Source organism: Homarus americanus, unplaced genomic scaffold (assembly GCF_018991925.1).
Source record: "Homarus americanus isolate GMGI-L3 unplaced genomic scaffold, GMGI_Hamer_2.0 scaffold58245, whole genome shotgun sequence".
NCBI classification, from domain to species: Eukaryota; Metazoa; Arthropoda; class Malacostraca; order Decapoda; family Nephropidae; genus Homarus; species Homarus americanus.
In genome coordinates, this window is record NW_024730691.1 from 4,877 (window position 1) to 32,780 (window position 27,904).

The 27,904-nt window shown below is 40.4% G+C and overlaps 1 protein-coding gene across 5 annotated transcripts; it reads right to left on the reverse strand.

Annotated features, from left to right (window-relative positions):
- Positions 1 to 211: 211 nt before the first annotated feature.
- LOC121867352 lies at positions 212 to 27,868 on the reverse strand. 5 transcript variants are annotated; one of them, XR_006089118.1, is made up of 5 exons: positions 27,571 to 27,868; positions 24,939 to 25,067; positions 24,321 to 24,458; positions 4,523 to 4,606; positions 212 to 1,288 (listed from the first exon to the last, which is right to left on the reverse strand). XR_006089118.1 is itself a non-coding variant. In XM_042367273.1 (3 exons), exons 1-3 carry the CDS (start codon positions 27,615 to 27,617, stop codon positions 1,021 to 1,023), a joined length of 399 nt encoding a protein of 132 aa, XP_042223207.1. In that variant the 5' UTR covers positions 27,618 to 27,868; the 3' UTR covers positions 212 to 1,020. The 5 variants fall into 5 exon arrangements, 1 of the variants encoding a protein (XP_042223207.1); XR_006089120.1 differs by lacking the exons at positions 212 to 1,288; positions 4,523 to 4,606 and adding an exon at positions 6,958 to 6,972 and having other exon boundaries at positions 27,571 to 27,867; XR_006089119.1 differs by lacking the exons at positions 212 to 1,288; positions 4,523 to 4,606 and adding an exon at positions 15,518 to 15,650 and having other exon boundaries at positions 27,571 to 27,866.
- Between the last annotated feature and the right edge of the window lie 36 nt (positions 27,869 to 27,904).

A 27,904-nucleotide genomic window follows, 5' to 3' on the forward strand; every position in this document is an offset into this window, starting at 1 on the left:
GAGTACGGGTGAACGAGTATAAATTCAGGCCAAAAATATATTACTGCTGCATTACGTATTTCCTTACCGGTAGATGTCGCGGTCTCAAAATAGGTACCCACGCGCACTCCACGACTGCCCGCTCTCAAACGCACTGCCACAATTACGTAAAACTAATACACCTGTCGAACCTTCCCGCCATTTCAAACACGCGACTCTTAGTTAAATCTACTTCCAAATCATTCTTTACGCATCTCGCGGGTATACTTTCGTTTGTGCGCCGCCTCGTCTCCGTCCGAATTCCCGTCCGTTCTCCGTCGGTCCTCTTTCCCGTCCCGTAAACGGACCCCGATCGACCGTCGTCCGTATCCGCACCCGCCGCTTTACGTACGACCCTTTCCTAAACCGCCATTTACTAAATTCGTCGTCGTCCGTCCCACGTCGAAAGGTTATTGCGATCGTCGCTTCCGCCAATTCCTCTACCGCGCGACTTCTTTACAATCCCCGTCGCATCCGTTTCTCACAATTACGCCGACTCGGCACTGACGAGTCAATTCCTTTAATACCCTACAAAATATATCATTCGTTGTCCCCCCCCCCACCACCATCCTTATCACCTTTTACTTTATATCTTCACTAATATATAACTACTCTCTCTGTCCTAAAAAACCCCCCAAATAGTCATCATTTCTCCATTCTTATCGGTTACCACAACAACACCATCTATGTCGGTCCGATCTCCCCCGTTCTTTTACTTTCAAAAGGCGCACTTCCCCGCCGCCGCCACCGCGTTCTCTCGTATTTATGCTGCCGTTATTTACGGATGCGTCCCACCGCATTCCGTGACGTTCTACGATCGTAATCATCTCCCCAAATTAGTGCAAACACCTAGTGATCACAGGCAACATCTTCAATAAATTCATTCTCGACATGTATCGACTTCCTCCGTCTTCGCAGAGTCGGTCTCTAAAAACAATACTACAAACATTATAACAATCGTTACAAACAACACGTACATTCATTTTACACGTTAAATCGTCTTTAAAACAATCGCGCCGGCCCGACATTGATGCGTGTCTCCTTCTGCGTTGACGAGTGTCTTCCCGCACTCGGGAGTGTGGCGTTCTTCCCGTGTTCCGGAGCATCTTCCTCGCGCGTCGACCGGTGTCTTCGTCCGCAGTCGACGAGCGTCTTCGTCCGCAGTCGACGAGCGTCTTCGTCCTCGGTTCCCGAATGTCTTCGTCCGGACCGCTCTCGTGCGCCGACTGTACGAGCCGTCTCCGACTCGTATCGGCGCGCTCCTCCGCAACTGAAACGGACAAATTACTGTCAAAATATATCGACAATTATCTACTATTACAAATTCTACTAATTCCCAAACAAACTTCATCTAAGTTCATTCTTTCTACAGTATACCTATACACAAACATATCTACACACTATTGCCAACTAAAACACACAGGCATACTCGACTACCCCACAATTACGTCCCGCACAAATTACTCCTCCCGCTCGTGCCGTACGCGGGCGCCGACGTCGCGCTCTGCCGTATCTCCGTAAATACCCGCGACCCCGTCGCCTACTACAAAATCAAACTCGACGCTCCTCCACCCGTCGGTACGGTGTGCTCGTCGCCACCTCCCATACTTAACGATTATCAAAAAACATACAATATACCTATACATAACATAATATTAATTGTACATATTCGTACCATTCCCAAGAACTCGAGAAATCTATAAGACGATTGGGAAAGTCCACTCGATCCGGACCGGTGTACTTTACGACCGAATGTACGTCGTGCTCTCGAGGTCGTACCATTTACGTCTGTGAACGTCCGGCGAACGTAACTTCCGCAGATGTCGCGTAAAAATACGCGACGACGGAGATCCGGTACGAGGATAAACGTGTTGGCGGTGAACCAAAAACTATACGGCGAGTTCTGCTATAACGCGTGTTTTGACGACGCGATTTATGAATTGAGAAACGATATTTGTAAGACGCGAACTCGTTTGCTCCGACGCGATTCCACTCGAACGATTGTTATGGCTTCGGTTCACGTTCGACATCGCGTGTTCAATTGAGTCGTGTGTTTTGTTTGTGAACAATTGCAGAAATAATGTATGTAATATTTATGTATACAGTATACCTATATATTATAAGTCAATTGTAAAATTTTAAATAAAAGAGACAATCAAATTACATAGCGTTTTACACCGGCGCTCTCTTTACATCACACAGTGTTTACGGTTCACGTTCGACATCGCATATTCAATTGATTTATGTGTTTTGTTTGTGAAGAATTGCAGAAATAATTTATGTAATATTTATGTATACAGTAAACCACTCACAAGGTCCTACAGTGACAACAAAGGGAAAGTGACCTCGACTGTGACCGTCTGTGCCTATTTTTAGCCGTCCTTGTGGTCGGTAATGCATATCGGTATATTTACTGATCATAATACTTATCTCCTATAAATAATTCATTTGAAATTTATTTTTGGGCAAAGAATATTCGGTAAATGACTGCGTTAATTCTTGAAACTACCTACATTGGTAAATTTAGGACATAAATGATGAACGGAAGTCACGTCACGGATTCGGAGTTTGGTCCTTAACGATCGCCATAAATGTACATTACCGGGTATAATGGTAGCCTCCCTTTTTCCAGAAAAAAGTATATAAATTAAAGAAAATACTTGCAGCATATTTAATATATTACAGTATATTATAAATAAATAAATCAACAAATAAATTCAAATTCCCTTATCATCCTGCGTTATAAACAGAAATACTCGAGTCCCCGAGCGAGTACACAAAAAGAAAACGGACGACCGACACATCCTCGAGTGGATAGAGAACGGACATCTCTACTGGGGGACTCGAACGTTTCTCGTGTTTTGTGGGCGCTGTAGCATAAGATGAATATGTAAATTGTAAAAATTTAAATAAAAGAGACAAACAAAATAAGTAGCGTTTAAAGTGTACTTTACATTGTGGCTTGGCGCAGGGTTATGCAGTGTTTACAGTTCACGTTCGACATCGCAAGTTCAATTGATTTATGTGTTTTGTTTGTGAAGAATTGCAGAAATAATTTATGTAATATTTATGTATACAGTATACCTCTACAGTATATGTAAAATTTTAAATAAGAGAAAAACAAAATACATAGCGTTTTAGACCCGCGCGCTCTGTTTACTCCACACTTTGTTTGAAACACGTGTGAAATTTTTAAGTGTCCTCGGTGATTACTGTTTCTCCAATTTTGTGACTATGGAAAAGAAGAATATCTCTGGGAAGCACTCTGGTGATCATAAAAGAAAGGCTATAACACTCGAAGAAAAGCTTGATGTTTCATGACTCCTCAACATCAATCTTCTCCCCCATCAAGTTATATTCAGATTTTTTCAAGGTAAAGTGTAACATTTACTGTATGATTTCAATATTAGATATGAATGTAACATTTATTTAGACTGTACTACGAAATTTTTGTCGATTTGGAGTAATCTGCACCTAACCCTATTTTCTCCATAAGCCCTGTCATTTCTATTACACGAATTTCTATAACACGATGTTTTACAAGAACACAACTATCGCATTATAGCAGAACTACCCGTACTCGAAAGGAAACGTCTCGTATGCATCCGCGTAAACTCGATACGCCTCGTCTCCTCGGGACGTGTACGGCGATGAGGATAATCTTACGTCTGCGTTCAAATGGTGCAATGTGTCTGAGGAGGATCCCTAATTACACTTTTAAGGGAAGTGGATATACCCACGCCACGAACTTTCGGCTTCTGTTCCGAGGGATCGTCCCGTGTACCCGCCTCCGGCGTGCCGCGTTCCTATTATGACCCGCAATGTGCATACAATAACGCCTACTTGCAATACAGTATAAAACATAGGACATAAATACATATACCTCATCCTCCATTACAAGCTACTACATTCTTAACCCTTACACCCAGGTGACGTCCATCTGGTCTCCCCTTTGTGGAGGAGGGGGTGGGGAGAATTCATCTTGTTTCTCGATTTATCCCAATAGGAAGGGAGGGGGAAGTGCCAGCAGCACCCTAACCCTTGGCTTAAACTCCCATTTTTTAATAATACTTTTCATATTGTATCCAACACTTTTAGACCAGATATGACACCTTCAATTCTATATCTCTATGCTAAATTAAGTACTCTCATTATAACACTTGTAATGTCCGTCCCTCTACGCATTTTCGATGGCACCCGAGTCTCGTCGTCGGTCGCATTTTCATTTCTCCCTCGTTATCTTTACGTTCTACTACTCTTTTACTCGTAAATTCCCGTCTTATTTCCTCTCGGTAACCGGTCAAAACTTCCTTCGATATTTCGTCGACGACGCGCCGCTTAATAAATTCTCGTCTCCCTTAAAAACCTTCCACTTACTCTACGCAATTCCTACGGAGACGCCGAGGCACGCCACATACGCATTCCTATTCTTCAGAGAACCATTAAGTAAATACCGTACACTGCGATATAAACATTACAATACGGCGTCGTCCGACATTCTCACCCGCGGTTCGAGCGGCGTCCTCGGCCGGGGTCCGTCGAGTCGCCGGTCCGCACAAAAATGACGTTTCTGACTCCCGTCGGGTGACTGCAAATGAAAAATTAAGGTTAAAAAATATACATAGTCAATTAGGCATGCAAATTATACATGAACCCTTGACACCTAACCCAAATATCTGAGTACATTCTCTAAAGACCTGGATACATTTGCCAAACATACACTTTCCATTGGAAAATCTTACATACTTAGGCAGCCACCAAACGGGGAGATACCACCTCCGCAGACAATATTGGAAGCGTAATGTGTCGTCCGTGGTAGATCTTCCTGCTACGTGGCATCCCTAAAATTGTGACCGAGTCCCGGGTCGCTCGTCTGACTCTCTGCCTCGTTAACACGCGATTGCGGGGTCTCGATTGTTTCTCTTACAACACAACATAAATATATTGTTCCTCACTTTTGATTTTTTTTTCCATTTTGTATTTCTTTAAGGTTCTTCAGTATTATTGTTACATATAAACTAGGTTACCCCATATTTATGGCAATATGTTTTATTTTACTTGTGCAATAATGCGCCACTTTGAATGCGCACGCGTGTTTTGGTTTCGTTTTTACGGACGGTCCCGAAAATATACCGGAGAGAGCGTCGTCGTTTGTGTCGTCGTCTGAGCCTCTCGCATCATATTTCGTTGATATCCACCAAAAATGAACACTGTAACTTCAACAATTATTATTATTATTACATTTTCGCCCCGATGTGGGTCAGTGACCCGTGCCCGGGTGGGCTAATTCCCATAAAAAAAATACGTATTATTTATTTACTTTGCACTCTTATCGTGGATCTCATTTCTTCGGCCAGTTCGGCCACCGTTCTACTCCGGATGCACGTCAAATACCCGACGGCGACGACGACCCCTCCGGGAACGTCGTAGCGTCGACCTCCGGCGCGCCCCGCGACGAGAAGACCGCTCCGGAATTTCGACGAGACGTCACGTCGAACGGCGTTCCGGACTATACCCTCGACGATGACTGCGAGTGGCCTCGGACCAAACCCCACGCCTCCCGAGACACGGTCGAGTGAGGCTTCGGTCTCCGTGCTCGCCGATCGCCGCAATATAATACCAATTAAAACACTGCACTGTATGGCAAGTCTACCCTACAATGAATCCCCAAATCTGCTGTACCAAACATTCACTTGCCTAAAACGGTTAGCACACACACATCCACCCAGGCAAAAGAGGGGACTTCAATCGACTACTCTTGTTACCGACGACGAAATGTACGGCGGAGGAGCCGCGCGCTCGGTCCGTGGGCGTCAAACCCGAGCGTTCCTTTAATCGCGGGCTGTGGTTCCGCCGGAAGATGCCGTTCCTTAATTTCTGCAACGTGAAAGCCCGTCCTCCCAATTTCTCGCACGGCAACCGCCGGACGCGACCGCCTGCCGATGCCCTCTGGGTCCCACGCCACCCAAACAAACCCACCTAACTTTAGTAAATGGAAACGTACGTGCCCGAGAGTGGCGTACGAGTATTCTACGCGTGTCGCCGCATTATTCTCCCGCCGAATGCATTTGCCGCTGCGCATTTCGATGCGTTTTCCATTGAAGGACTAGGGTGTGGTTAGCAAATTATTTGTTCCTCTAATTGACATATATACAACTTATAAACCCTTCTTCACACTCACAATTTATAATTATAGTCACATATTTTATAGCAAACTCCAATAAACTTATCTAATATTTATCCCATTAATATCAACACTAATAACTGGTCACTTCGACTAAGTGTGTGTAGTGTAATTGTAATCACACAAAATGGTACATTATTAATAAGGTGACCATCATATACTATAAAACTTATTAAATAAAACACAAAAAAGGAACGACAGGTGCTAGGAGAGAAAGGTGGTATGTGGAGGGAAGGGATAGAGGGGTGGAAGGGAAGGATAATAGATAAGGAAAGGAAGAATGGTACGTGAAGAAAGGGAGGGGGGACAGATGGTGGGATAGAGGGGTGGAAGGGAAAGATAATAGATGAGGAAAGGAAGAGTGGTAAGTGGAGGGAGGGATACATTTAGCTGGAGGTAGAGGGAACAAGGGGTGGTATAGTCGTCAAACTATCCGTTAATCTTTAACGTCGTGTACTCGGAGCTTCCGTCTTCTCGAGTGCCGGAGCGGGTCGCCGCAGTTGTTTTGGGGGTCGACCGCCGGGCAAGTTTTAGCATTCTTACTTAATGAAATACTGTACATTACAAATACACGTATAATATGACCTTAAGCTAAAATAACCGTTGACTGAGCTTTAGTTATCCTTAAAATAGCATCCATAAAAATAGAAAAACACGTAGGTTATTCTCGACGATCGTCTCCGGAGCGACGATCTACGGTCGTTCTTCGTGTCCTTCTCCCGGATCGCGCTTCCGCTGCCGACTGCTGCCGTTGCCCGAGGCGACTTCTTCTGTGGGTTAAGTTTGTGATGTGAATGCTGCCTGCATTTAATAATTATACTGCACTACATCTATACAACCATTGCATAGGGTATTATAAATCAATCATAATGCCCTCGTAAAATATCGTGTTGATCATTTTTAATTTGTGTCGTGTACCGGTAAGCAGAGTGTCGAGTGGCCGGAGGTGTGTCCCGGGCCGACGGCGAGACGATACCCTACGTGATGGAACTAATCTACGATCGTAACTAGTCTATTGCTAGAAAATGCAATATACTGCACGCGAGACTACGTAAACGAGTACTTCTCGCAAACGACGACGGACCGTACGACTGCGCAATACGGGCCGAATCTCGAGCGGGCCCGCATCCGCGGACGGACCGCCCTCGGCGTGCCCGTCGACGGACACGCGCGCGACAAAAATCGCCACGACTATTTACTAAACGAAGAAACGGGACGTCGACGACCCGACGGCATTGTCGAATATTACGTCGTCGACGCGTTTACGTAAAATTGTTACCGGTCCCGCGTACGCGTCGGTGACGCGAGGCGCATTCCTAGAGAGCTAATAGCTTTAAACCAAATTTGGACTCAATTAAAGTGGTTTCAATGGAACAATTTACTTTGGTACTCGAGACTAACACAAAATACTAAAAAGACCCAATATACCCAAATGCACCTCGGCCCATCTCCTACAAAACATCGTTTTTGTAGTATCGCGTTAAAACGGACGCTCGTAAATCGACGCGGCTAAAATTATGAGACGCGAAATGGCCCGTTTACTCGTGATCGGATTCGCGGCAAGATGGGGAGGAGGGTTATCGGTTTGACAGTTGATGCCAAGGTCTAGAGCTTATTTATTTATCTGTCCTTAACAGTGACTTTCAGGTTTTCTCTTATGAAATATCACTAAACTGACTTGGAAGAATATAATTAACATTGCTGGAATTCTTATAAAATTGTGATTACTTTGAATATAAACATGCTATAGTTCACATACAAATTTTAGTTGTAACTAATTTTATTACAAAGGGCTACAAATTTTTATCTCTTGTGCAAAATATACAACGTTTATGTTAAAATTATTAGCCGTCTTGTAACGATTTTAGCAATGCAAATTAAATTCTAACTTTTGTCTGTGATATTACTTAAGATAAAGCCCGGCGACACCGACGGTTGGCGCCCGGGTCTGTGGCGCATTTTTTCCCGGCCGGGAAATGACCCGGGTGAATATAATTAACATTCTTGGGATTCTTGTAACATACTGATTAATTTGTATATAAACATGCTATAATTTCCACTAGACATAACAATTTTAGTACCCAAATCAAATTAGTACAACAAAACTCCAGCTTTGCACTAAGGTCAATTATTTCTTTTAGTATGCTGTGTGCATGTAAATGGATGAAAATAAATGAAGAAATTGATGTAAATCTACCCAAAAATACAGTTCAAAAACTTTATATTATAAAATGTACTACAGTACTGTACACTAACGTACAACAATTTTTATCTCTCGAGCAAAATATATGACGTTAACATTCAAATTATTGGTTGTCTTGCAAGGATTCCAGCAATGCAAATTATAATCTCCTAACTTTAGTCTGAAATATTATGTAAGATAAAAACTGTAAGCCTAAAACCCTGGCTCAACAGATGGGGGAGAGAGTTAAGAGGAGATGTTTGACAGTTTGAGCCGAAGGTCTCTGTGAGTTTATTTAACAGTCCTACTAAGCTTCTCTCATTTTAAAATGCCAGTGAAATGACCTGGTACAATATAATTAACATTGCTGGGATTCTTGTAACATACTGATTAATTTGAATATAAACATGCTGTAATTTGCACCGGACATAACAATTTTTGTACCGTAATCAAATTAGTACAACAATGCTCCGGCTTTGCACCGAGGTCGTTTATTTCTTTTACGTTTCTTTTATTGTGGTGTCTGCATGTAAATGGATGAAAATAAATGAAGAAATTGATATAAATCTACCCAAAAATACAGTTGAAAAACTTTATATTATAAAATGTACTACAATTTTTATATCTTCAACAAAATACACTATATATAATGTTTATATTCAAATTATTGGCTGTCTTGCAAGGATTCCAGCTATGCAAATTGTAATCCCCTAACTTTAGTCTGAGATATTATATAAAATAAACACCTTAAAGCATAAAGTTATCACCAATGTTTTGTCTGGGAACACAAGGAGGGAGGTAGCCAGCGAGCAGGGGGGGGGGGAAGGGAGGTGACAATGTCTTTATTTATTTGAGATAAGATTTGACAGTTGGCGCTGAAGGCCCGAGTGTTTATTTATCATTACTTAAGAGTGACTAAGCTCTTCTCATAATTTGCCACCCAAACGACCTGGGTGAATATAACTTGTAAGATAGTATTTGAATATCTGTGTAAACAATCTATATTTGCCATAGACATAACAATTTAAGTACCGTAATCGTTTAGTACACGTACAGTAAGGGTTTGCACTCGGGTCCATTGTTAACCGAGGGACCGCTGTAATTGCAGTATACTTATACTGTACAATATTGACTAAATTCACTAGATAACGTACATCACTAATGGTCGGTAAAACTTGTCAAGTCTCTCGGTATGAGTGGCACGTGTTAGTGCTCGAGTCTCCCGTCGTGGAAGTCCGTTTTCTCTCCCTTCGGGATGCCCGAGTCCATTTTCTCTTAATCTTAGAGTGCAGTGCACCAGAGACTTCGTTATTCCTCAGTAATGACACAGAATTTCAAATTGCAACTAGGGTTGCAATTGTTGAGGCAACTAGATATGTCCGATTACAGCAAATGTGTTATTGTCAATTTGTAGGTGAAAGATTTTATCCTCAATAGATGTAGGTTAACATTACACCTGGAGGAAAATGCTTACTAAAGCCTAAGGAATGATATTCCTTTAACACATAACATCTAGCCAGTACGGGAAGGATCGTCGTGTCTCCATCAGGGGGGTCTTGGAGTGGTGGTCCAGCAGGCATCACGGAAGTGTTTTTTCGAGGGGGGGCACGGACGTACGGTCGGCCTTTCACATACGCGGGTTTAGCATTCACGGATTCGCAAATACGCGGATTGCCCCGCCAGAGGAATATTCTGTACATTGAAGTAATTGAAGTACAGTCGGCCCTTAACATTCGCGGGGGTTAGGTAACAGAGATACCCGTGAATGTTAAAAATCCGTGTACTATTGCTACCCCCCCCAAAAAAAAATCCCTGGCCCCCCCATGTCCTTATTTACCGTATATACCTGTGTGTAGTTTGAGTTTTTAAGACAAAATTATTTGGCAAAAATTGGGGGTCGACCTCTTAACGGGTAATAGTTTCGTTAGGTTGAAAAATATTTACCAGTAACTACCAGAAAACAATGGAAACGATGCACCAACACACCACCAGCTGTGAGTGTCGGTACAGTTGCCAGGGCAGATCTCTTGCGAGCCCAAAGTAGCCAAATCCATGGTATGGTAGCACAGGACGATGTAAAACAAAGTATTCATTCATTAAAGTTAACTCGTAGATACTGGACATAAATTTTTGTTCATTACATTTGAAGCATCAATCTTTGTTAATTAAATTTGAAACAAGAAAAAACTACGATACTGGATTTTCATTAAAATATTACATCACAAGTATATTTTACCTTAACTGTGACTGAATGAATATATTCTCGGAAATAAATATGGAAATGTAATATTTTTGCTGGAATGACGTACATATTATAGTGGAAAGTGGGATAAAATCATGAGGAAAGACTTTCGCTTTCTTTCGTTGTTCAAAATATTTTACCGTAATCGCTTTTCGAATGGTTTTCAGTTAAAAAACTTTTGCATCACAAGTGAATTAGGATAGAATATTATTGTAATACAACAGTTTTTTAACTGAAAACCATTCGAAAAGCGATTACGGTAACATCTTTTGAACGAAAGAAAGCGAAAGTCATTGTTTTCGTCACGATTTTGTCCCACATTCCACTGTAATACTTACGTCATTTCAGCAAAAATATTTCATTTCTGTAACCGAAAACTATTAAAAAAACGAGTAACATCTCTTGAACATTGCAAGGTTAGGTGAAGTCTTTTGTTTTCGTCATGTATTTTATCCTATTTTACATTGAAATACATCACGTTTCAGCAAAATTACTATTTATTTCCAAGAATATATTCATTCGGGCGCAGTTTAGGTAAAATATACGTGTGATGTAACAGTTTTTTAATTGAAAACGATTCGAAAAACACGTACCCTCTGGCCCCGTTCAAGGAGAGGACTGGGAGAAGCTGTGTGGTGCTGCAGACGATGGCAAGGAAAATGATTTGGATTGATTTTAATGAAAATATTCAGAAATATGGTATCGTAGTATTTATTCAAGTCAATTAGGATAGAATATGATTGTAATACAACAGTAGTGACGATGTGGAGGAGGCGGAGGGATAGAGCGGGGAGGAGTGGTGACTGGCGGGAGCAGGGACGAGTGGAGATGCCAGCCAGTACATTACGGGTGTATTAATTGTTTTTATAGCTATTTTTGCATTTTAATGTTAAATACTGTACATTACCTTTCAACAAAACTACCATTTATTTCTGAGAAGATGGAAATGTAATATTTTTGCTGAAATGATGTACGTATTACAGTGGAAAGTGACGAAAGCAATGACTTTCGCTTTCTTTCGTTCAAAAGATGTTACCGTAATCGCTTTTCGAATGGTTTTCAGTTGTGGGATTATAAGGCTAATGATAGGATCGAATATTATTGTAATACAGTACGAGTACAACAGTTTTTTAACTGAAAACCATTCGAAAAGCGATTACGGTAAAATATTTTGAACAACGAAAGAAAGCGAAAGTCTTTCCTCATGATTTTATCCCACTTCCCACTATAATATGTACGTCATTCCAGCAAAAATATTACATTTCCATATTTATTTCCGAGAATATATTCATTCAGTCACAGTTAAGGTAAAATATACTTGTGATGTAATATTTTAATGAAAATCCAGTATCGTAGTTTTCTCTTGTTTCAAATCTAATTAACAAAGATTGATGTTTCAAATGTAATGAACAAACATTTATGTCCAGTATCTATAAATTAACTTTAATAAATGATTACTTTGTTTTACATCGTCCTGTGCTACCATACCATGGATTTGGCTACTTTGGGCTCGCAAGAGATCTGCCCTGGCAACTGTACCGACACTCACAGCGGGTGGTGTGTTGGTGCATCGTTTCCATTGTTTACTGGTAGTTACTGGTAAATATTTTTCAACCTAACGAAACTATTACCCGTTTAGAGGTCGACCCCCAATTTTTGCCAAATAATTTGGTCTTAAAAACTCAAACTACACACAGGTATATACGGTAAATAAGGACATGGGGGGCCAGGGATTTTTTAGGGGGGGGGGGTAGCAATAGTACACGGATTTTTAACATTCACGGGTATCTCTGTTACCTAACCCCCGCGAATGTTAAGGGCCGACTGTATATGCTATCGGATGTTAACCGGCGCACGACTGTATGTGTTTTTGAAAGATGCAAATCCTCCGAGGATTCGCATCGCACGTAGCGCGAATTTGGATTGCGTGTCGTAAACGGACGCCGAGCCGGTCATTACCGGGATCGTACGTCAAATGAACCGAGGAATTATCGGAAAGACACAACGGGGAGAGAGGCGCTATTATTAGCCTTCGCGACGAGGGTACGCGCAACGCTCGAATAACTCGGCACAATGGGGCGAGCGAACCCTCGGGCATCGCGATGGGTTACCCGCCGCTAAACGACGGGCGACGCGCCGATTAAAATCTTATTTTGACGTTAAACCGACGCCATTTACGTATCGATAATATTTGGCAGATCCCATTTAGACCAATATATTGTATATTGCTGTACCTGTTCACTCTAATATCAACTACTATTTGCTCCGTCACTCCTCAAAAATCAGACGTGTCGTCGACGACTACATTGTGCATCTCGGTACGAATAAAACCGTCACTACGACGCGGTGGCGAAACGTATGCCCCGAGGTCCGTCTCGGTCTAGCTCGTGACGTTCCAAAACTCTTCCGTTTAATGTATATTCCGATATTTTTGTAATCCTCGGTTGGGGCCTCGCTTCTAACCGGCACGATACATACATTAATATAGCTCAATGAATTTCTTGTTATAGTAAAGCATATACCGTACGGTCGTATGTCACACGAGGACGACTCCCTCGCTACCCGCCGTCTACGGCTATTGCTCATATAGTGACCGGATGTACCTGTACCAACTTATGCTGATGCACTGGGGATCACAGCAAAGTATTTCATCTAGAGTTTCAAATTTTACCGCTAGAAAATTCAATCGATACTTTTTGGGGGACCGTACATAATTTGGGGGGAACTGTTTTCGTTGTAGAAAAGTATCTTGGCTTTTATAATGCGAGTCTATAGGAATAGTGATTCGATTTACCATAGGTTTTTATAAGACACAGTACTCTTATAAACTGGGGAATGCCTGTAGAACTTTCCTAACATTCAAAGTACCACAATAATATTAAATACAATACCACAGACTACTTGAGGTCCAGTAAACTTTATGTCCAGCCAACTTCATTCTAGTTCACATCAGGTCCACTGTAGGCAGTGATGGAGAAAGTGCCTGAAAATATTACTGTTGATATGTAAAAATTTAAACTATGTCCTGTAGTCTTCTTCAAAACTATGCAAATACAAGTTTACTCAACTCAACTGATTCATATAAGTAGAAAAAAGTATTTAGAGTACCACAGCATTTATAGAGTATCATAATTAATAAACAATGACATTATGTTTTGAAAACGAAACTTAAAGTTATTAATATACTGTACTGTACTTTAAAGAAACACGAAATAAACACACATTCAAAATTGGGTATGGGATGAAAAACGTGAATCTGGGCCAGATTTTGGAAGTGTCGCGTACCGCCGACGCCAATGGGACGCGACTTTACGCACAAACATTTACATAAATGCCCACTTTTATAGGATTACTGTACAAGTGTACTGAAATACAAGAACAGGTTGTACCTCTCCGGTCCGGCAACCACGGGACCCGACCGGTGCCGGACGCCGGAAATTTCCCGACCGTGGAAATTCGCCCTCTTCCTGGACAGATAGTGACTTCTGTTTACACTTGGAAGCACTAGCACCACTTTCTCTGCTTCGTGGTCTCTTTGAAGACATATTGAAGGGTTAAATGTCGTACAGTACCTTCTCAAATTTCGCGAGTTTTTAATTCGACGTTTTCTATTTGAACGCACAAAAAAAGCCGACACATTTAAAACTTTTGACGGCGGAAACTCAAATTTCGACGGGTTTGAATGGCCCGCCGACGTTCGGCCGACGTGCACGATCGTGTAAACGGCGTTATTTCTCTTATGTACGAAAGATTCGTTATTATTTATTACTGAAAGTCTTTTGGATTGAATTAATGTTAGTGTGTGCAAAATGAGCAATACAATTCATTAATAATACGCTCAATATTAAAACGCGAGGAATTGAGACGGCACCGTTTTCGTCGATTACAAAAACGGTGACCGACTGGTTCTACGTATAAAACTGAAGAAAATAAGACCCCGGTTGTAGCTGTAGAAAAATTAATATGGTTCTTTTAAGTAATGTTAATAAATGGAAAAATAGAAGTAGCTAACGATAATGGTAAAGAAAAACAGAGATCGCGTATGCGAGTGCGCACGCGTGAAAACGTATCGTCATTACTTTACGTAAGAATGTGAAAGCAACACTTATTTACTGTTCATATATATTTTAATTAATGTTTCTGAATTTGTTTTTATTGAATTAATGTTTGTGTGTGCAAAATTAACAATACAATTTATTACTAATACGTGTAATATTAAAACGCGCGACGAGACGAGACGGCTGCCGGCATTGTTTTTGTTAAAGCTTACAAAAACGGTGACAGATTGGTTCTACATATAAAACTGAAGAAAATAAGACCCTGATTGTAGCTGTAGTAAAATTAATGTAAAAAAATTAATATGCTTGTTTGAAGTAATGTTATTCAATGTTAATAAATGGAACAATATAAGTAGCTAACCATCAATGGTAAAAAAAAAAGTGAAACTGAGCGTATGTAAGTGCGCACACGTGAAAACATGTCGTCGTTACTCTACTTAAGAATATGAAAGCAACACTTATTTACTGCTAGAATATATATTGAAGGGTTAAATGTTATGCTCTGTATAGACAAGCACAGAGAGAGAGCTGCCGGATGTAAACAAACCTTAATTTCCCCCGGCTTTGTCGTTGTTGTTTTTTTACGGGGATTAGCCCACCCGGGCATAGGTCACTGACCCACATTGGGGCCTGAGGGGCAAAAATTTAATACTCCTGTAATAATAATAATAATAATAATAATAATAATAATCAAGATTAAAAAAAAAAAAAAAGCTGCCTATCTACCTATTGGACAAACTAAAATAGTTCCGGATCACAGAATGCCGGACTAGAGAGGTACAACCTGTACTCTAATACACTCGGCTCGTACGCCCAATGATACGACGTGAAGTGACGACGTCGGTATTACCTCCCAGCGGCGTTTCTCCGTTTGCCGTTAACGGTGTCGTGTGCGAGACCGGACGGGTCTGTACGGTCGAGTCTCGACTTGTCGTACCGAGATGTGTTGTTGGTCCTTGAAGCTTCCTGGAAATGTGACCAATAGCTATATAATACACAACACTGTAAAACTATTATATTATAGGCAGGGATTATTTGACCGGTACTCGGCACAATAACCGCCGCTTATTTGACAGAGATCTAAAATAAAACTAAATCCTTTTGTCAACAGAAATTATACAATTAAATAATACCATAATGTAATGACTTGTTTAATGCCCCCAACCATCCCGACTACAATCCTATATGATCCCCGCAGGTCCCGGTCAAATGGCCGACGGTTATTTGGCCCAGAATCGTGGTCAAATAACATCTTCGTACACTTATAATAAAGGCACTTGTTTGTTTAGTACCACGTGGAGAAACTGATTACTCAAATAGGTTAGGTTAGGTTGAAATAATCTTGTTCCAATGGTTTTTGATGTATTTTCAACTTTTATGACCTTCGGAAAATAGCTGCACGGCCAAAACGATAGTTTTACCAGTTTTTACTTGGATTTTTTCTAATAAATAAATATGATCTTAATTTCCTTACACTAACAAAAACAATGAATCTTCCAAAGTGAGTTAGACTTTCAACATGAAGGGTTAAAAAAACAACATTGAAAACCCTACCTAACCTAATCTAAACTACCTAACTTCTTGCGATGGACCAACAAAAACCGAATCGGCATACCCGGTTTTGTACGCGTCCAATAGTGTTTACATTTCGTGGACGCGACCGACGTAGAACGAAACTGCGACGATCTCGACGGATTCTTATCGTGCTGCCGGGAGAGAGGCACAATTTTGCGGGATTTATTATTTAAATCTCTCTGCTGTGACCAATCAGAGGACAGTGCAAATTTATTATGATATTTACACAGGAGCAAAAACTTTTTTCTAGATATATTTAAGCCTCCTTCGTGACCTAAACGTTGAAGACGAGAACCGACTCACAGACAAAACATTAAAACACAAAAACAAAACATTAAAGAAATAACTTTTTCTGTTATCATTAGTTAAATACAGCTACTCCTCGACTTACGACCTACTCGACATACGACGGAGCGGCCATTTTTTTGGTCCGGTAAACACAGCTGTGAGCGCTAGCTCCCAAATTTGGGATGTTTTCGAGCTTATTACATTAACTGAAGGATATATAGACTTACCTACTTGTGTATAAGGACCCGAGGATAAGATAAGTATCGTCAAGCAACTTTAGTGTTGGGAACTTACTGTTTACCTTACAAAAATAACTGCTCGGGGTCCCATCACTCCTGGCTGGGTGTTGTGGGATGTCAACATTGCCCCACGGAAAGTGAATTTTCGCTTAAGAACTCTACATGGAAGAGTAAAGAAAAGATAGTATTGGACGAAGTTCTTGAAGACCTTGAGTTGAGAAGTGATGAGTCTAATACGAGTGATGAAGCACAAGGGAAGTTCGAAAGTGAGAAAATACAGCTACAACAAGAGGTAGTGAATAAGAAAGAAAATTCTAAAACAATGAGGGAGACAAGCTGGCATGAGGACAGTGAAAGCAAAGAAGTGAGAGAGGAGAAGAGACAAAATCATCTAGGACAAAAAACGTGTGTGGGTGGTAATAATAATGGAAATAACAGAAAGGAGATAGTGGAGAATGGATCAAGAACAGAGCAAAGTATGGAATTTGAAGGAAGCAGACAAGAACACACACAAGGTGAAGTTGGTCGTGTCAGGAAGAGATTAATTTTTCCAGTCATGCCCGATGACCTTCCTTGAAAAATTAAAATGGGCAGTACAATTAGGACGGGAGCATCGCAGCTTTGAGCCTCTTTTGAAAGAAGGCACACACAAGCCTTATCTTACAGGCTGTGGAAATGTTGACAACTGTTGGGTACAAGGGATTACTGATGGTTTTGCCAGAGGAGAGCGACATACTACTTACAAAGGTTATAATCTTCAGGTACCCTGTAATACTAGACCCAGAATACTTATTGGATGACGAGAGATTTGTTTGGGTCAAGAGGCATTTAATAAGGGGCGAAGAGAGAAGCCAGGTTATTGCTCTAATGAGAGGAAAGGTTCCAGAGAAAGTGTTCATCACAGGAGCAGGGTATAGGAAGGTGGCACTATATGTGGGGGGACCAATAATGTGTCTCAAGTGTTGCAGATGGGGACATAAGGCCTGGAGCTGTCAACTGGACCCACGTTGTAGATTCTGTGGGAAGAGGCACGAATCTAGCAACTGTAAGGACAAGATCAAAGCAGGAGAGAAAGTGAAGCCTTGTTGTTGTAAGTGTGGTAAAACTCTCAATGCTAGTTCAATTGCATGCGAGATGAGGCCACATATGAGAAGTGACCAACAAAGGAATTATTCAGAGAACACTGAGGAAGTACGCTGTGGTCTGACAGTGACAAGACAGCAGGAGAACACACAGACAGTGATTCCTGAGAATGCCTGGCATGAAGATTCAAGAAGGATAAGGACTGCGCTTGCGGACGGAAGCGTTGTTGATGCCAGAAACAAAGAGAGTAATAAACAAGTAGCAAGTGAGAGTAGTGGTGCAGCCCTCCAGGTTAGTGATAAAACTGTGCAAGAAATTCTGGGAGAAGAGGTGCTTAAGATGTTTCAGCTTTTGCAAAAGTTAGGTCAGAAAATAGAAGTGATAGAGAAAAGACTTGATACAGTGATAAATAAAGAAAGGGAAAACAAAGCTGTGAATAATGTAGAATTAAAAGGGAAAGAGGAAAGTGAAGAGCTCAAGCTTTTGAAAAATTCAGTGCTTAAAATAAGTATTAAAGGGAAGGAGAGGAAAATAAAGGATTGTGTAGTGCAGGGAGCAACAACTGAAAGTTTTAAAAAGGTGTTGGTAAAGTGTAAAGATGCTGATAAAGAAAAACTTTTGAGGAAATGGGAATCTGTGCAGGAGGATTGGGCCTTCTTAAAGAATCTGATTGGAAAGGATATAAAATGTGTAAATATTAATCCTGGATCTAGCTAGCCTTAAGACGTCTTTAAGGTGGCGAGATTCCTTGGCAGACGCCACGGCCCACCGCCACAGTCAACTTTTCCTGGGCCAGGCGCTCCGAGCTAGCGAGCGAGCCTGTAAACAACTCTGGCCTACTGACTCCGTCATATGATCATGGTCTACCCACTGTTCTTGGTTATATGTATGGAGCCGTATTAATATCCATGCTTAGGGATGACTAGCAGAAATATAGTCATCCCAGGTTAAGTATTGAACCACTGAATGAGAGTTCAAGGTACCAGGTTGTTACTTGCAAACTAACAGGAGGTATTGTATGTTACTATAATTGTGGAGTTAGTCCAATGTGTTATGTATTCATCTGTAGTACCCATGAAAGAATAACCTGAGAGTATGAGGTTCTAACCACGAATTGAGAAGGTAATTTGTTCCTTGTTAAAGTAAGACCTGCGGGTCCAGGGTTATTGACAGTGTGTAAGCATTGCTAAATCTTACTTGTCACAGAAATACTACAACAGTATCCAATAAAGTAATGAATATTTGGAGGTGTTTAACGAGGTAATAAGTTCTTGAAGTGTTTGATGACTTAATAAGTTAATTTCGGTTCTGTTTAGCCTGAGTGAATCTAAGATGCATCTTCTCCACTCACTGTATTAATAAATATTGAGTTAGTAATCTGAGTATCACCACTCTACTCCTTCTAAACATTGGTTCCCAGAAAATAATACTTACTCACGTGCCTATACATCTACCACACTACCCAAAACCCTTCCATGAGTTCTGTTATATAATGAAAAGTCTGGGTGGTGGCAGCTACCCCTTGTAAGTATAAAAAGTGTTATACAAAGAATAACATGGTTCCCCAGACTAACCCATGTATAAGAAAGACATAAACAAAGTATACTTCAGAAAGGTAAGAACATTGAAACTGAGAATACAATCTATATGAAAGGAAATGAAAAGAAAGAACCTTGACTTGGAAAACATAAGTGGAGAAGCATAAGAGTTACTTATATAAGAACATATAAGAATATAAGGTATATAGAGGTAAAGAACATATAAGAATAAATATATATGTAAAGAATGGAAGGAGAATAAGTATATTAAACAGGGTACTCATTGGAGGAATGCTACATAGAACAAATAAGTATATGAGTAAATAGAATACTAACAGAAAACAGTAGCTGGATGGTAAATTATTGAAAAGAGAAAACGCGGCCCGTTACAGGGACAGGAAAGGCGACCTGCTTAAACTGTCTGGATATAAGGGATTTCATCTCTATTCGGGTAAAGGTATAAGAGGGGTCTCAACATACATTAAGAATTCCATACCAGCAGAACTAGTTGGAAACCCGAGTAGAGTACAAGGAATAGAAAGTGTCTGTATAAAGTTATATTTGAAGGAAGGAGAACTGAACATAGCAAATTTGTATATTTCTGGATGCTGTTTTGACCTCAACTTCTTACCAGATTGCATGTTTTTGGACTCAACTTTGGCTGTAAGAGATTTTAATGCTCGACATCCAAGACTCGAAACAATGGGGAGAATTAATAGAAATGGTATAAAATTTTGGCAATTTTTACAAGATCACCCAGATTCTTACTTGTTAGGAAATAAGGAAGTGACTCATATTAAAGGAGGAAGGTTAGACTATGCTTGCATGATAAGCAGTCAGGGAGTCCAGGGAGAATGTGAGATAATAAGGGAGCTAGTCAGTGACCATTTTGTTGTGTATGTTCAATTACCATTAGGGAAGAGACAGGTGAGATATAGGAGGAAGAAATTGAAACTAAACAAGGATGACACAGAAGTGTTTAACCAAAATATAGAGAAATGGTACAGAAATTATACACCAGTCTGTATGGATAGCTTTTATAATGACTTAGTTGGGGAGATAGAAATATATTTGACTAAGTCAACACAGAAAAAAATAAATGATAAGAGACATGGGGCTAGGAAACACTGCTATACCAATGACAAAATGTTGAAGGGATGGACACAAATGTTAAGGGCAGCACATAAAGATTGGGTAAAGAATGGTAGAAGAGAAGAAGATAGGGAAATCTTCATGGATATAGCCAAAATATGTGGGCAGGCTAGGAAGGAGGCAAGGGAGAAATATTGGCAAGATTTTGCACAGCACATTGGGGAGAGTAAAAATCTCAAAGAAATATGGCAGGATATTAACAAAATTAGAGGAAAAAGGAGTAATTTTATTAGCTATCCTCATCCAGAGGAAGAAGCTAATAAACTGGTTGACAAATGATCTAAAGCTGCTAGTGTTGCCTCCCTGCCTAACAGGACAATAGAAGCATTAGATGAGTGGCAAAATGAAAGAAAAAGATTTATTTCATCAGCTCTAAATATTTGTGATGTAACATGTGTAGATATTACTCAAGATGAGTTATTAAATGCTGTTAAAAAGGAAAATCTACAGCACCAGGCGAAGATGGTGTGACTTATGAAATTTTGAACTGCTTAGTTGGTATGGAAAATAGTCCATTATTAGATTTATTCAACATGAGCTATACAGAGGGTAGATTACCAACAGAATGGAAGAAAGCGATAGTTATTCCTGTCCCTAAGGCAACTGGTGGATACAGGCCAGTGTCTTTAACATCTTGTTTTTCCAAGATGATGGAGAGAGTATTATTAAATAGGCTTGTATATATTGTGGGGGAAAATCTATCTTGTAATTTATTTGTTTTTTTTGGAAGGGAAATGTACTTCAGACTGTGTTATAAAATGTTTATCAAATGATGCAGACAGATGTAGAGTTTTTGTGGATTTACAAGGAGCATTTGATAAAGCTCACAGTGAAGTAGTTATGAGTGAACTGGCTGCTCTAGGGGTATCAGGAAAGTTGTTACACTGGATAGGTGACTACTTGCATGGAAGGAGAATCTGTGTATGGTATCAGGGATGTTTGTCTGAGGAAAGAGCACTTGAACTAGGCACTCCCCAAGGGGGAGTATTGAGTCCAATGTTATTTAATGTGTTAATGAACAAGATAGCCTCACACAAATATCACAAAGGAGTTGTAACCATCATTTATGCAGATGACATCTTATTTCAAGGAAACTCTGTAAAAAATTTGCAGATTGCATTAAATGATTTTAGTGTTCTTTCTCAAAAGATGGGCTTAGTTATCAATGAAGAAAAAACCAAGTGTGAATGTAAAGGAAGAGGAACTGAATCCGTTTTTCTAAATGGAAAAATTGTTGAGAAGTGTCAAAGTATAAATATTTAGGAATGTATATTGGCTTTACTAGTGAAAGTAAAGAGGCAGAAATATATCATGTCCTCACTCAATGTAGAGCAAGATTACAGCCCTTGAAGGCTCTAGCATGTTGTTGTAAAGGTGCTGGGGTACCCATACTGAGAATGATGTGTATTTCTACCATCAGATCACTTATAGACTATGCAGCACCTGTCCTCTCTTGTACTGGTGAAGGAAGGCTACGGAAGCTTGAGATCATGCAAAATGAAGCAATGAGAATTATTTTAGGGTGTCAAAAGAATGCAATGATTGAGATAATGAAAATGGAACTAGGGTTACAGAGCATTTCACAGAGGGTCAATGAAATTAATACAGTTGCAGCAGTTCGATTAATGAGAGGGAACAGTGGGGGTAAATTTGTACAAGATATAAATGATGGTTTAAAAGATAAAAGGACCTTCTGCAGGCAAGGCAAGAGAGGATACATGAATGGATTAGTAAATATTATTAAAAAATGTAATCTGGCAGACTGGTGTACAGCTGTTCAGAAGAGTTGTAAGAATCCACCCTGGGAAGAACGAGAAGTAGAGTTAGACATAGTGCCTCTCACAATGAAGAAATCATTACATGAACCAGGACAGTTAAGGGCTTTATATGGGAATAAGATTAGTAATTTGCCTAAAATAAACACATTGCATGTTTTTGTGACGGTTCAGTTATGTCAAGTGGCAGGGCAGGGTGCGGGATCCTTATAAGACAGTACACAGAACAAGGAAATGATGACATCAAAATTGGACTTTGGTTGAGAAGTTTTATTTCATCAACACAAGCTGAGTTATATGCAATGTTAGTAGGATTGGAAAATGTTGTAAAGAGGTATAAAGATGCATATTTTTTTGTTGATAGTAGGGCAGCTTTGGATTCTTTGAACAGTGGGAGTCCAGTCTTTGGACACATTATTGGTTCATGTAGAAAATTAGTAAATACAATACGGAAAAATGGCCATAATGTTCAATTTGTATGGGTCCCTTCACATGTGGGGATTGGTCTTAATGTTGTCAAATTATGTATTTTTGAATGCAGACATTAGTGATTGCGCTGTGTACCGACAACATTTTCATTTGTAATTCCCTTTAAAATGGCCGGCAAGCGTTAGTGAGAGAGTTTCGTGGTGCCGAGAAGAAAATGAGACGCCCATCTATGTACAGTATTATTTTCCCATTTTCGACTTGCGACCCGGTTGCCGGTCCCTGACCCCGTCGTAAGTCGGAGACCGACTGTACCGTAATGTACTGGCTATATACGGTATAGCTCTACTGTATATCATTATCTACAAGAGTTAAGTCGGACTCGCGAACGAGCCTCGGGAGCTCGACTCGTCTGTCGGTCGAAGAGCTCCTATACGGTATTGGCTTATAATTGACGAGTACGGTCACCCCAAAATAATATCTTTAGCCACGGGGTCGACGTGCTTCGAGGCTATTCGACCAATGTTACACGACCCATTTCAGAACTGTTGCTAACTCTACGTCTACACCTCTGAGCACGAATGAGTATACGTATGTTTTTGAGAGATGCGAATCCTCCGAGGCTTCCGATCGCACGTCAAGCGAATTGAGATTGCATGTCGTAAATGGACGCCGACGCCGTGCCGGTCATTAATGGGATCTTACGTCAAACGAACCGAGGAATTATCGGAAAGACGCAACGGGGCGAGCGAACCCGCGGTATCGCGATGGATCAGCCGCCACGAAAAGACCGGCGACGAGCCGATTTAAATTCTTATTGTGACGTTAAACCGACACTATTTACGAATCAATAATATTTGGCAGATCCCAATTAGACCGATATACTGTATATTGCTGTAGCTGTTCACTCTAATATCAACTACTATTTCCTTGGTCACCTCTCATAAATCATACGTGTCGTCGACCACTATATTCTGCAGCTCGGTACGAATGAAACCGTCACTACGACACGGTGAAATGTTCGCCTCGAGGTCCGTCTCGGTTGTGATCCGAAACTCTTCCATTTAAAGTATATTTCCATGTTATTGTAATCCTCAGTCAGGGGCTTCTTTACATATGCCTTGCTTCTACCCAGCACGATACATACATTAATATAGCTTAATGGAGTTCTTGTTATAGTAAAGCATATACTGTACGGTTGTATGTCACGCGAGGATGACTCCCTCTCTCGCTACCCGCCGTCTATGGCTGTTGCTCATATAGTGACCGGATGTACCTGTACCAATTTATGCTGATGCACTGGAGATCAAATCAAAGTATTTCACCCAGCGTTTCAAATTTTACCGTTAGAAAATCTATCGATACTTTTTGGAGACTACATAATTTGGGGGAAACTTTTTTCATTTAAGAAAAGTATCTTGGCTTTTATAATGTGAGTCTATAGGAATATTGATTCGATTTACTATAGGTTTTTATAAGACACAGTACTCTTTTAAACTGGGGAATGCCTGTAGAACTTTCCTAACATTCAAAGTACCACAACAATATTAAATACAATACCACAGACTACTTGAGGTCCAGTTAGCTTCAGGTCCACTTCACTGCAGGTCCAGTTAACTTTATATCCAGCCAACTTCATTCTAGTTCACACCAGGTCCAAAATTTCAGGTCCACTTTAGGCAGTGATGGAGAAAGTACCTGAAAATATTACTTAAGATAAAGTACTGCACTGTTGATATGCAAACATTTAAACTATGTACTAAGTACTGTAGTCTTCTTCAAAACTATGCAAATAAAAGTTTCATTTACTGAATTGAAACATACAAGCAGAAAAAGGTATAAAAAGTAGTACAGCATTTGTAAAGAATCATAATTAAAAAACAATGGCATTATGTTTTCAAAACGAAGCTTAAAGTTATTAATATATCATACAGTATTGTACTTTAAAGAAAAACTAAATAAACACACATTCAAAATTTGGTATGGGATGGAAAACGTGAATCTGGGCCACAGTTTTGATAGGTCCCGTACCACCAACACCAATGGGAAGTGACTTTAGACACAAACATTTACATAAATGTCCACTTTTATAGGATTACTGTACAAGTGCACTTAAATACAAGTCCTCTAATACGCTCGGCTCGTACGCCCGACGCGAAGTGACGACGTCGGTCTTACCTCCCGCGGGTCGGCGGCGGCGGCGTTTCTCCGTTTGCCGTTAACGGCGTCGTGTGCGAGACCGGACGGGTCTGTACGGTCGAGTCTCCACTTGTCGTACCGAGATGTGTTGTTGGTCCTTAAAGCTTCCTGGAAATGTAACAGATACCTATATAATACACAACACTGTAAAACTATTATATTATAGGCAGGGATTATTTGACCAGTACTCGGCACAATAACCGCCGGTTATTTGACAAAGATCTAAAATAAAACTAAATCCTTTTGTCAACAGAAATTATACAATTAAATAATACCATCATGGAATGACTTGTTTAATGCCCCCAACCATCCCGACTACAATCCCACACGATCCCCGCAGGTCCCGGTCAAATAGCCGACGGTCATTTGGCCCAGAATCCGGGTCAAATAACAACTTTGTATTAAAAATAAACATTACTCAATAGTTTAACACCACATGGAGAAACCGATTACTCAAATAGGTTACGTAAAGTTGAAATTATCTTTTTCCAACGGTTTTTATGGATATTTTGAACGATTATGACTTTTGGAAAATAGATGCACGGCCAAAACGATAATTTTACCAGTATTTATTTGGATTTTTTCTAATAAATTTATATGATCTTAATTCCCTTACACTAACAAAAACAATGAATCTTCCAAAAAAAGTTACTTTCAACATGAAGGGTTAAAAAAAAACATTGAAAACCCTACCTAACCTAATCTAATCTAAACTACCTAACTTCTTGCGATGGACGAGCAAAAATTTAATCGCCATACCCGGTTTCGTACAGTCCAATAGCGTCTACATTTCGTGGACGTGACCGACGTAGAACGAAACTGCGACGTTATTGACGGATTCTTTTCGTGCTTCCGGGAGAAACGCACAATTTTGCGGGATTTATTATTTAAATCTCTCTCGCTCGAATTTCACATAATCTGCTGTGACCAAACAGAGGACAGTGCAAATCTATTGTGATATTTACGCAGGAGCTTAAACTTTTTTTTCTAGATATATTTAAGCCTCCTTCGTGACCTAAACGTTGAAGACGAGAACCGACTCACAGACAAAACATTAAAACACAAAAACAAAACATTAAAGAAATAACTTTTTCTGTTATCACTAGTTAAATACAGCTACTCCTCGACTTACGACCTACTCGACCTACGACCGCCTCGGTCGTACCAAAATTTTGTCAAATTACCTATTTTCGAGTCCCGACGTGAGTGATTGCACTGTGTACCGACAAAATTTTTGTTTGTAATTCCCTTTAAAATGGCTGGCAAACGTAAGAGTGAGAGTTCTCGTTGTGCCGAGAAGAAGAATTGACACCCGTTTTAGATTTTCTATGTACGGTATTATTTTCGACTTGCGACCCGGTTGCCGGTCCCTGACCCCGTCGTCAGTCGGGGACCGACTGTACCGTAATGTGCTGGGTATATACGGTATAGCTCTACTGTATATCATTATCTACAAGAGTTAAGTCGGACTCGCGAACGAGCCTCGGGAGCTCGACTCGTCCGTCTGTCGAGAAGCTCCTGTATTGGCTTATAATCGACGTGTACGGTCACCCAAAAATAATATCTTTAGCCACGGGGTCGACGTGATTCGACCAATGTTACACGACCCGTTTCAGAACTGTTGCTAACTCTACGTCTACACCTCTGAGCATACGTATGTTTTTGAGAGATGCGAATCCTCCGAGGCTTCCGATCGCACGTCAAGCGAATTGAGATTGCGTGTCGTAAATGGACGCCGACGCCGTGCCGGTCATTAATGGGATCTGACGTCAAACGAACCGAGGAATTATCGGAAAGACGCAACGGGGCGAGCGAACCCGCGGTATCGCGATGGTTCAGCCGCCACGAAACGACCGGCGACGCGCCGATTTAAATTCTTATTGTGACGTTAAACCGACACTATTTACGAATCAATAATATTTGGCAGATCCCAATTAGACCGATATACTGTATATCGCTGTAGCTGTTCACTCTAATATCAACTACTATTTCCTTGATCACCTCTCATAAATCATACGTGTCGTCGACGACTATATTCTGCAACTCGGTACGAATGAAACCGTCACTACGACACGGTGAAATGTTCGCCTCGAGGTCCGTCTCGGTTGTGATCCGAAACTCTTCCATTTAAAGTATATTTCCATGTTATTGTAATCCTCAGTCAGGGGCTTCTTTACATATGCCTTGCTTCTACCCAGCACGATACATACATTAATATAGCTTAATGGAGTTTTTGTTATAGTAAAGCATATACTGTACGGTTGTATGTCACGCGAGGATGACTCCCTCTCTCGCTACCCGCCGTCTATGGCTGTTGCTCATATAGTGACCGGATGTACCTGTACCAATTTATGCTGATGCACTGGAGATCAAATCAAAGTCTTTCACCCAGCGTTTCAAATTTTACCGCTAGAAAATCTATCAATACTTTTTGGGGGGGGGGAGCTTTTTTCATTGAAGAAAAGTATCTTGGCTTTTATAATGTGAGTCTATAGGAATATTGATTCGATTTACCATAGGTTTTTATAAGACACAGTACTCTTACAAACTGGGGAATGCCTGTAGAACTTTCCTAACATTCAAAGTACCACAACAATATTAAATACAATACCACAGACTACTTGAGGTCCAGTAAATTTCATGTCCAGCCAACTTCATTCTAGTTCACATCAGGTCCACTGTAGGCAGTGTTGGAGAAAGTGCCTGAAAATATTACTTAAGATAAAGTACTGCACTGTTGATATGTAAAAATTTAAACTATGTCCTGTAGTCTTCTTCAAAACTATGCAAATAAAAGTTTACTCAACTCAACTGATTCATATAAGTAGAAAAAAGTATTTAGAGTACCACAGCATTTATAGAGTATCATAATTAATAAACAATGACATTATGTTTTGAAAACGAAACTTAAAGTTATTAATATACTGTACTGTACTTTAAAGAAA

Coding starts and splice junctions, on each gene's coding strand:
- LOC121867352 (XM_042367273.1), bottom strand. CDS start 27,617: ATGAAGTTGGCTGGACATGAAATTTACTGGACCTCAAGTAGTCTGTG. Junction 4,607..27,570: donor TGGACCTCAAGTAGTCTGTG/GTATTGTATTTA, acceptor TTTCATTTGCAG/TCACCCGACGGGAGTCAGAA. Junction 1,289..4,522: donor GGACGCCGCTCGAACCGCGG/GTGAGAATGTCG, acceptor TGTCCGTTTCAG/TTGCGGAGGAGCGCGCCGAT.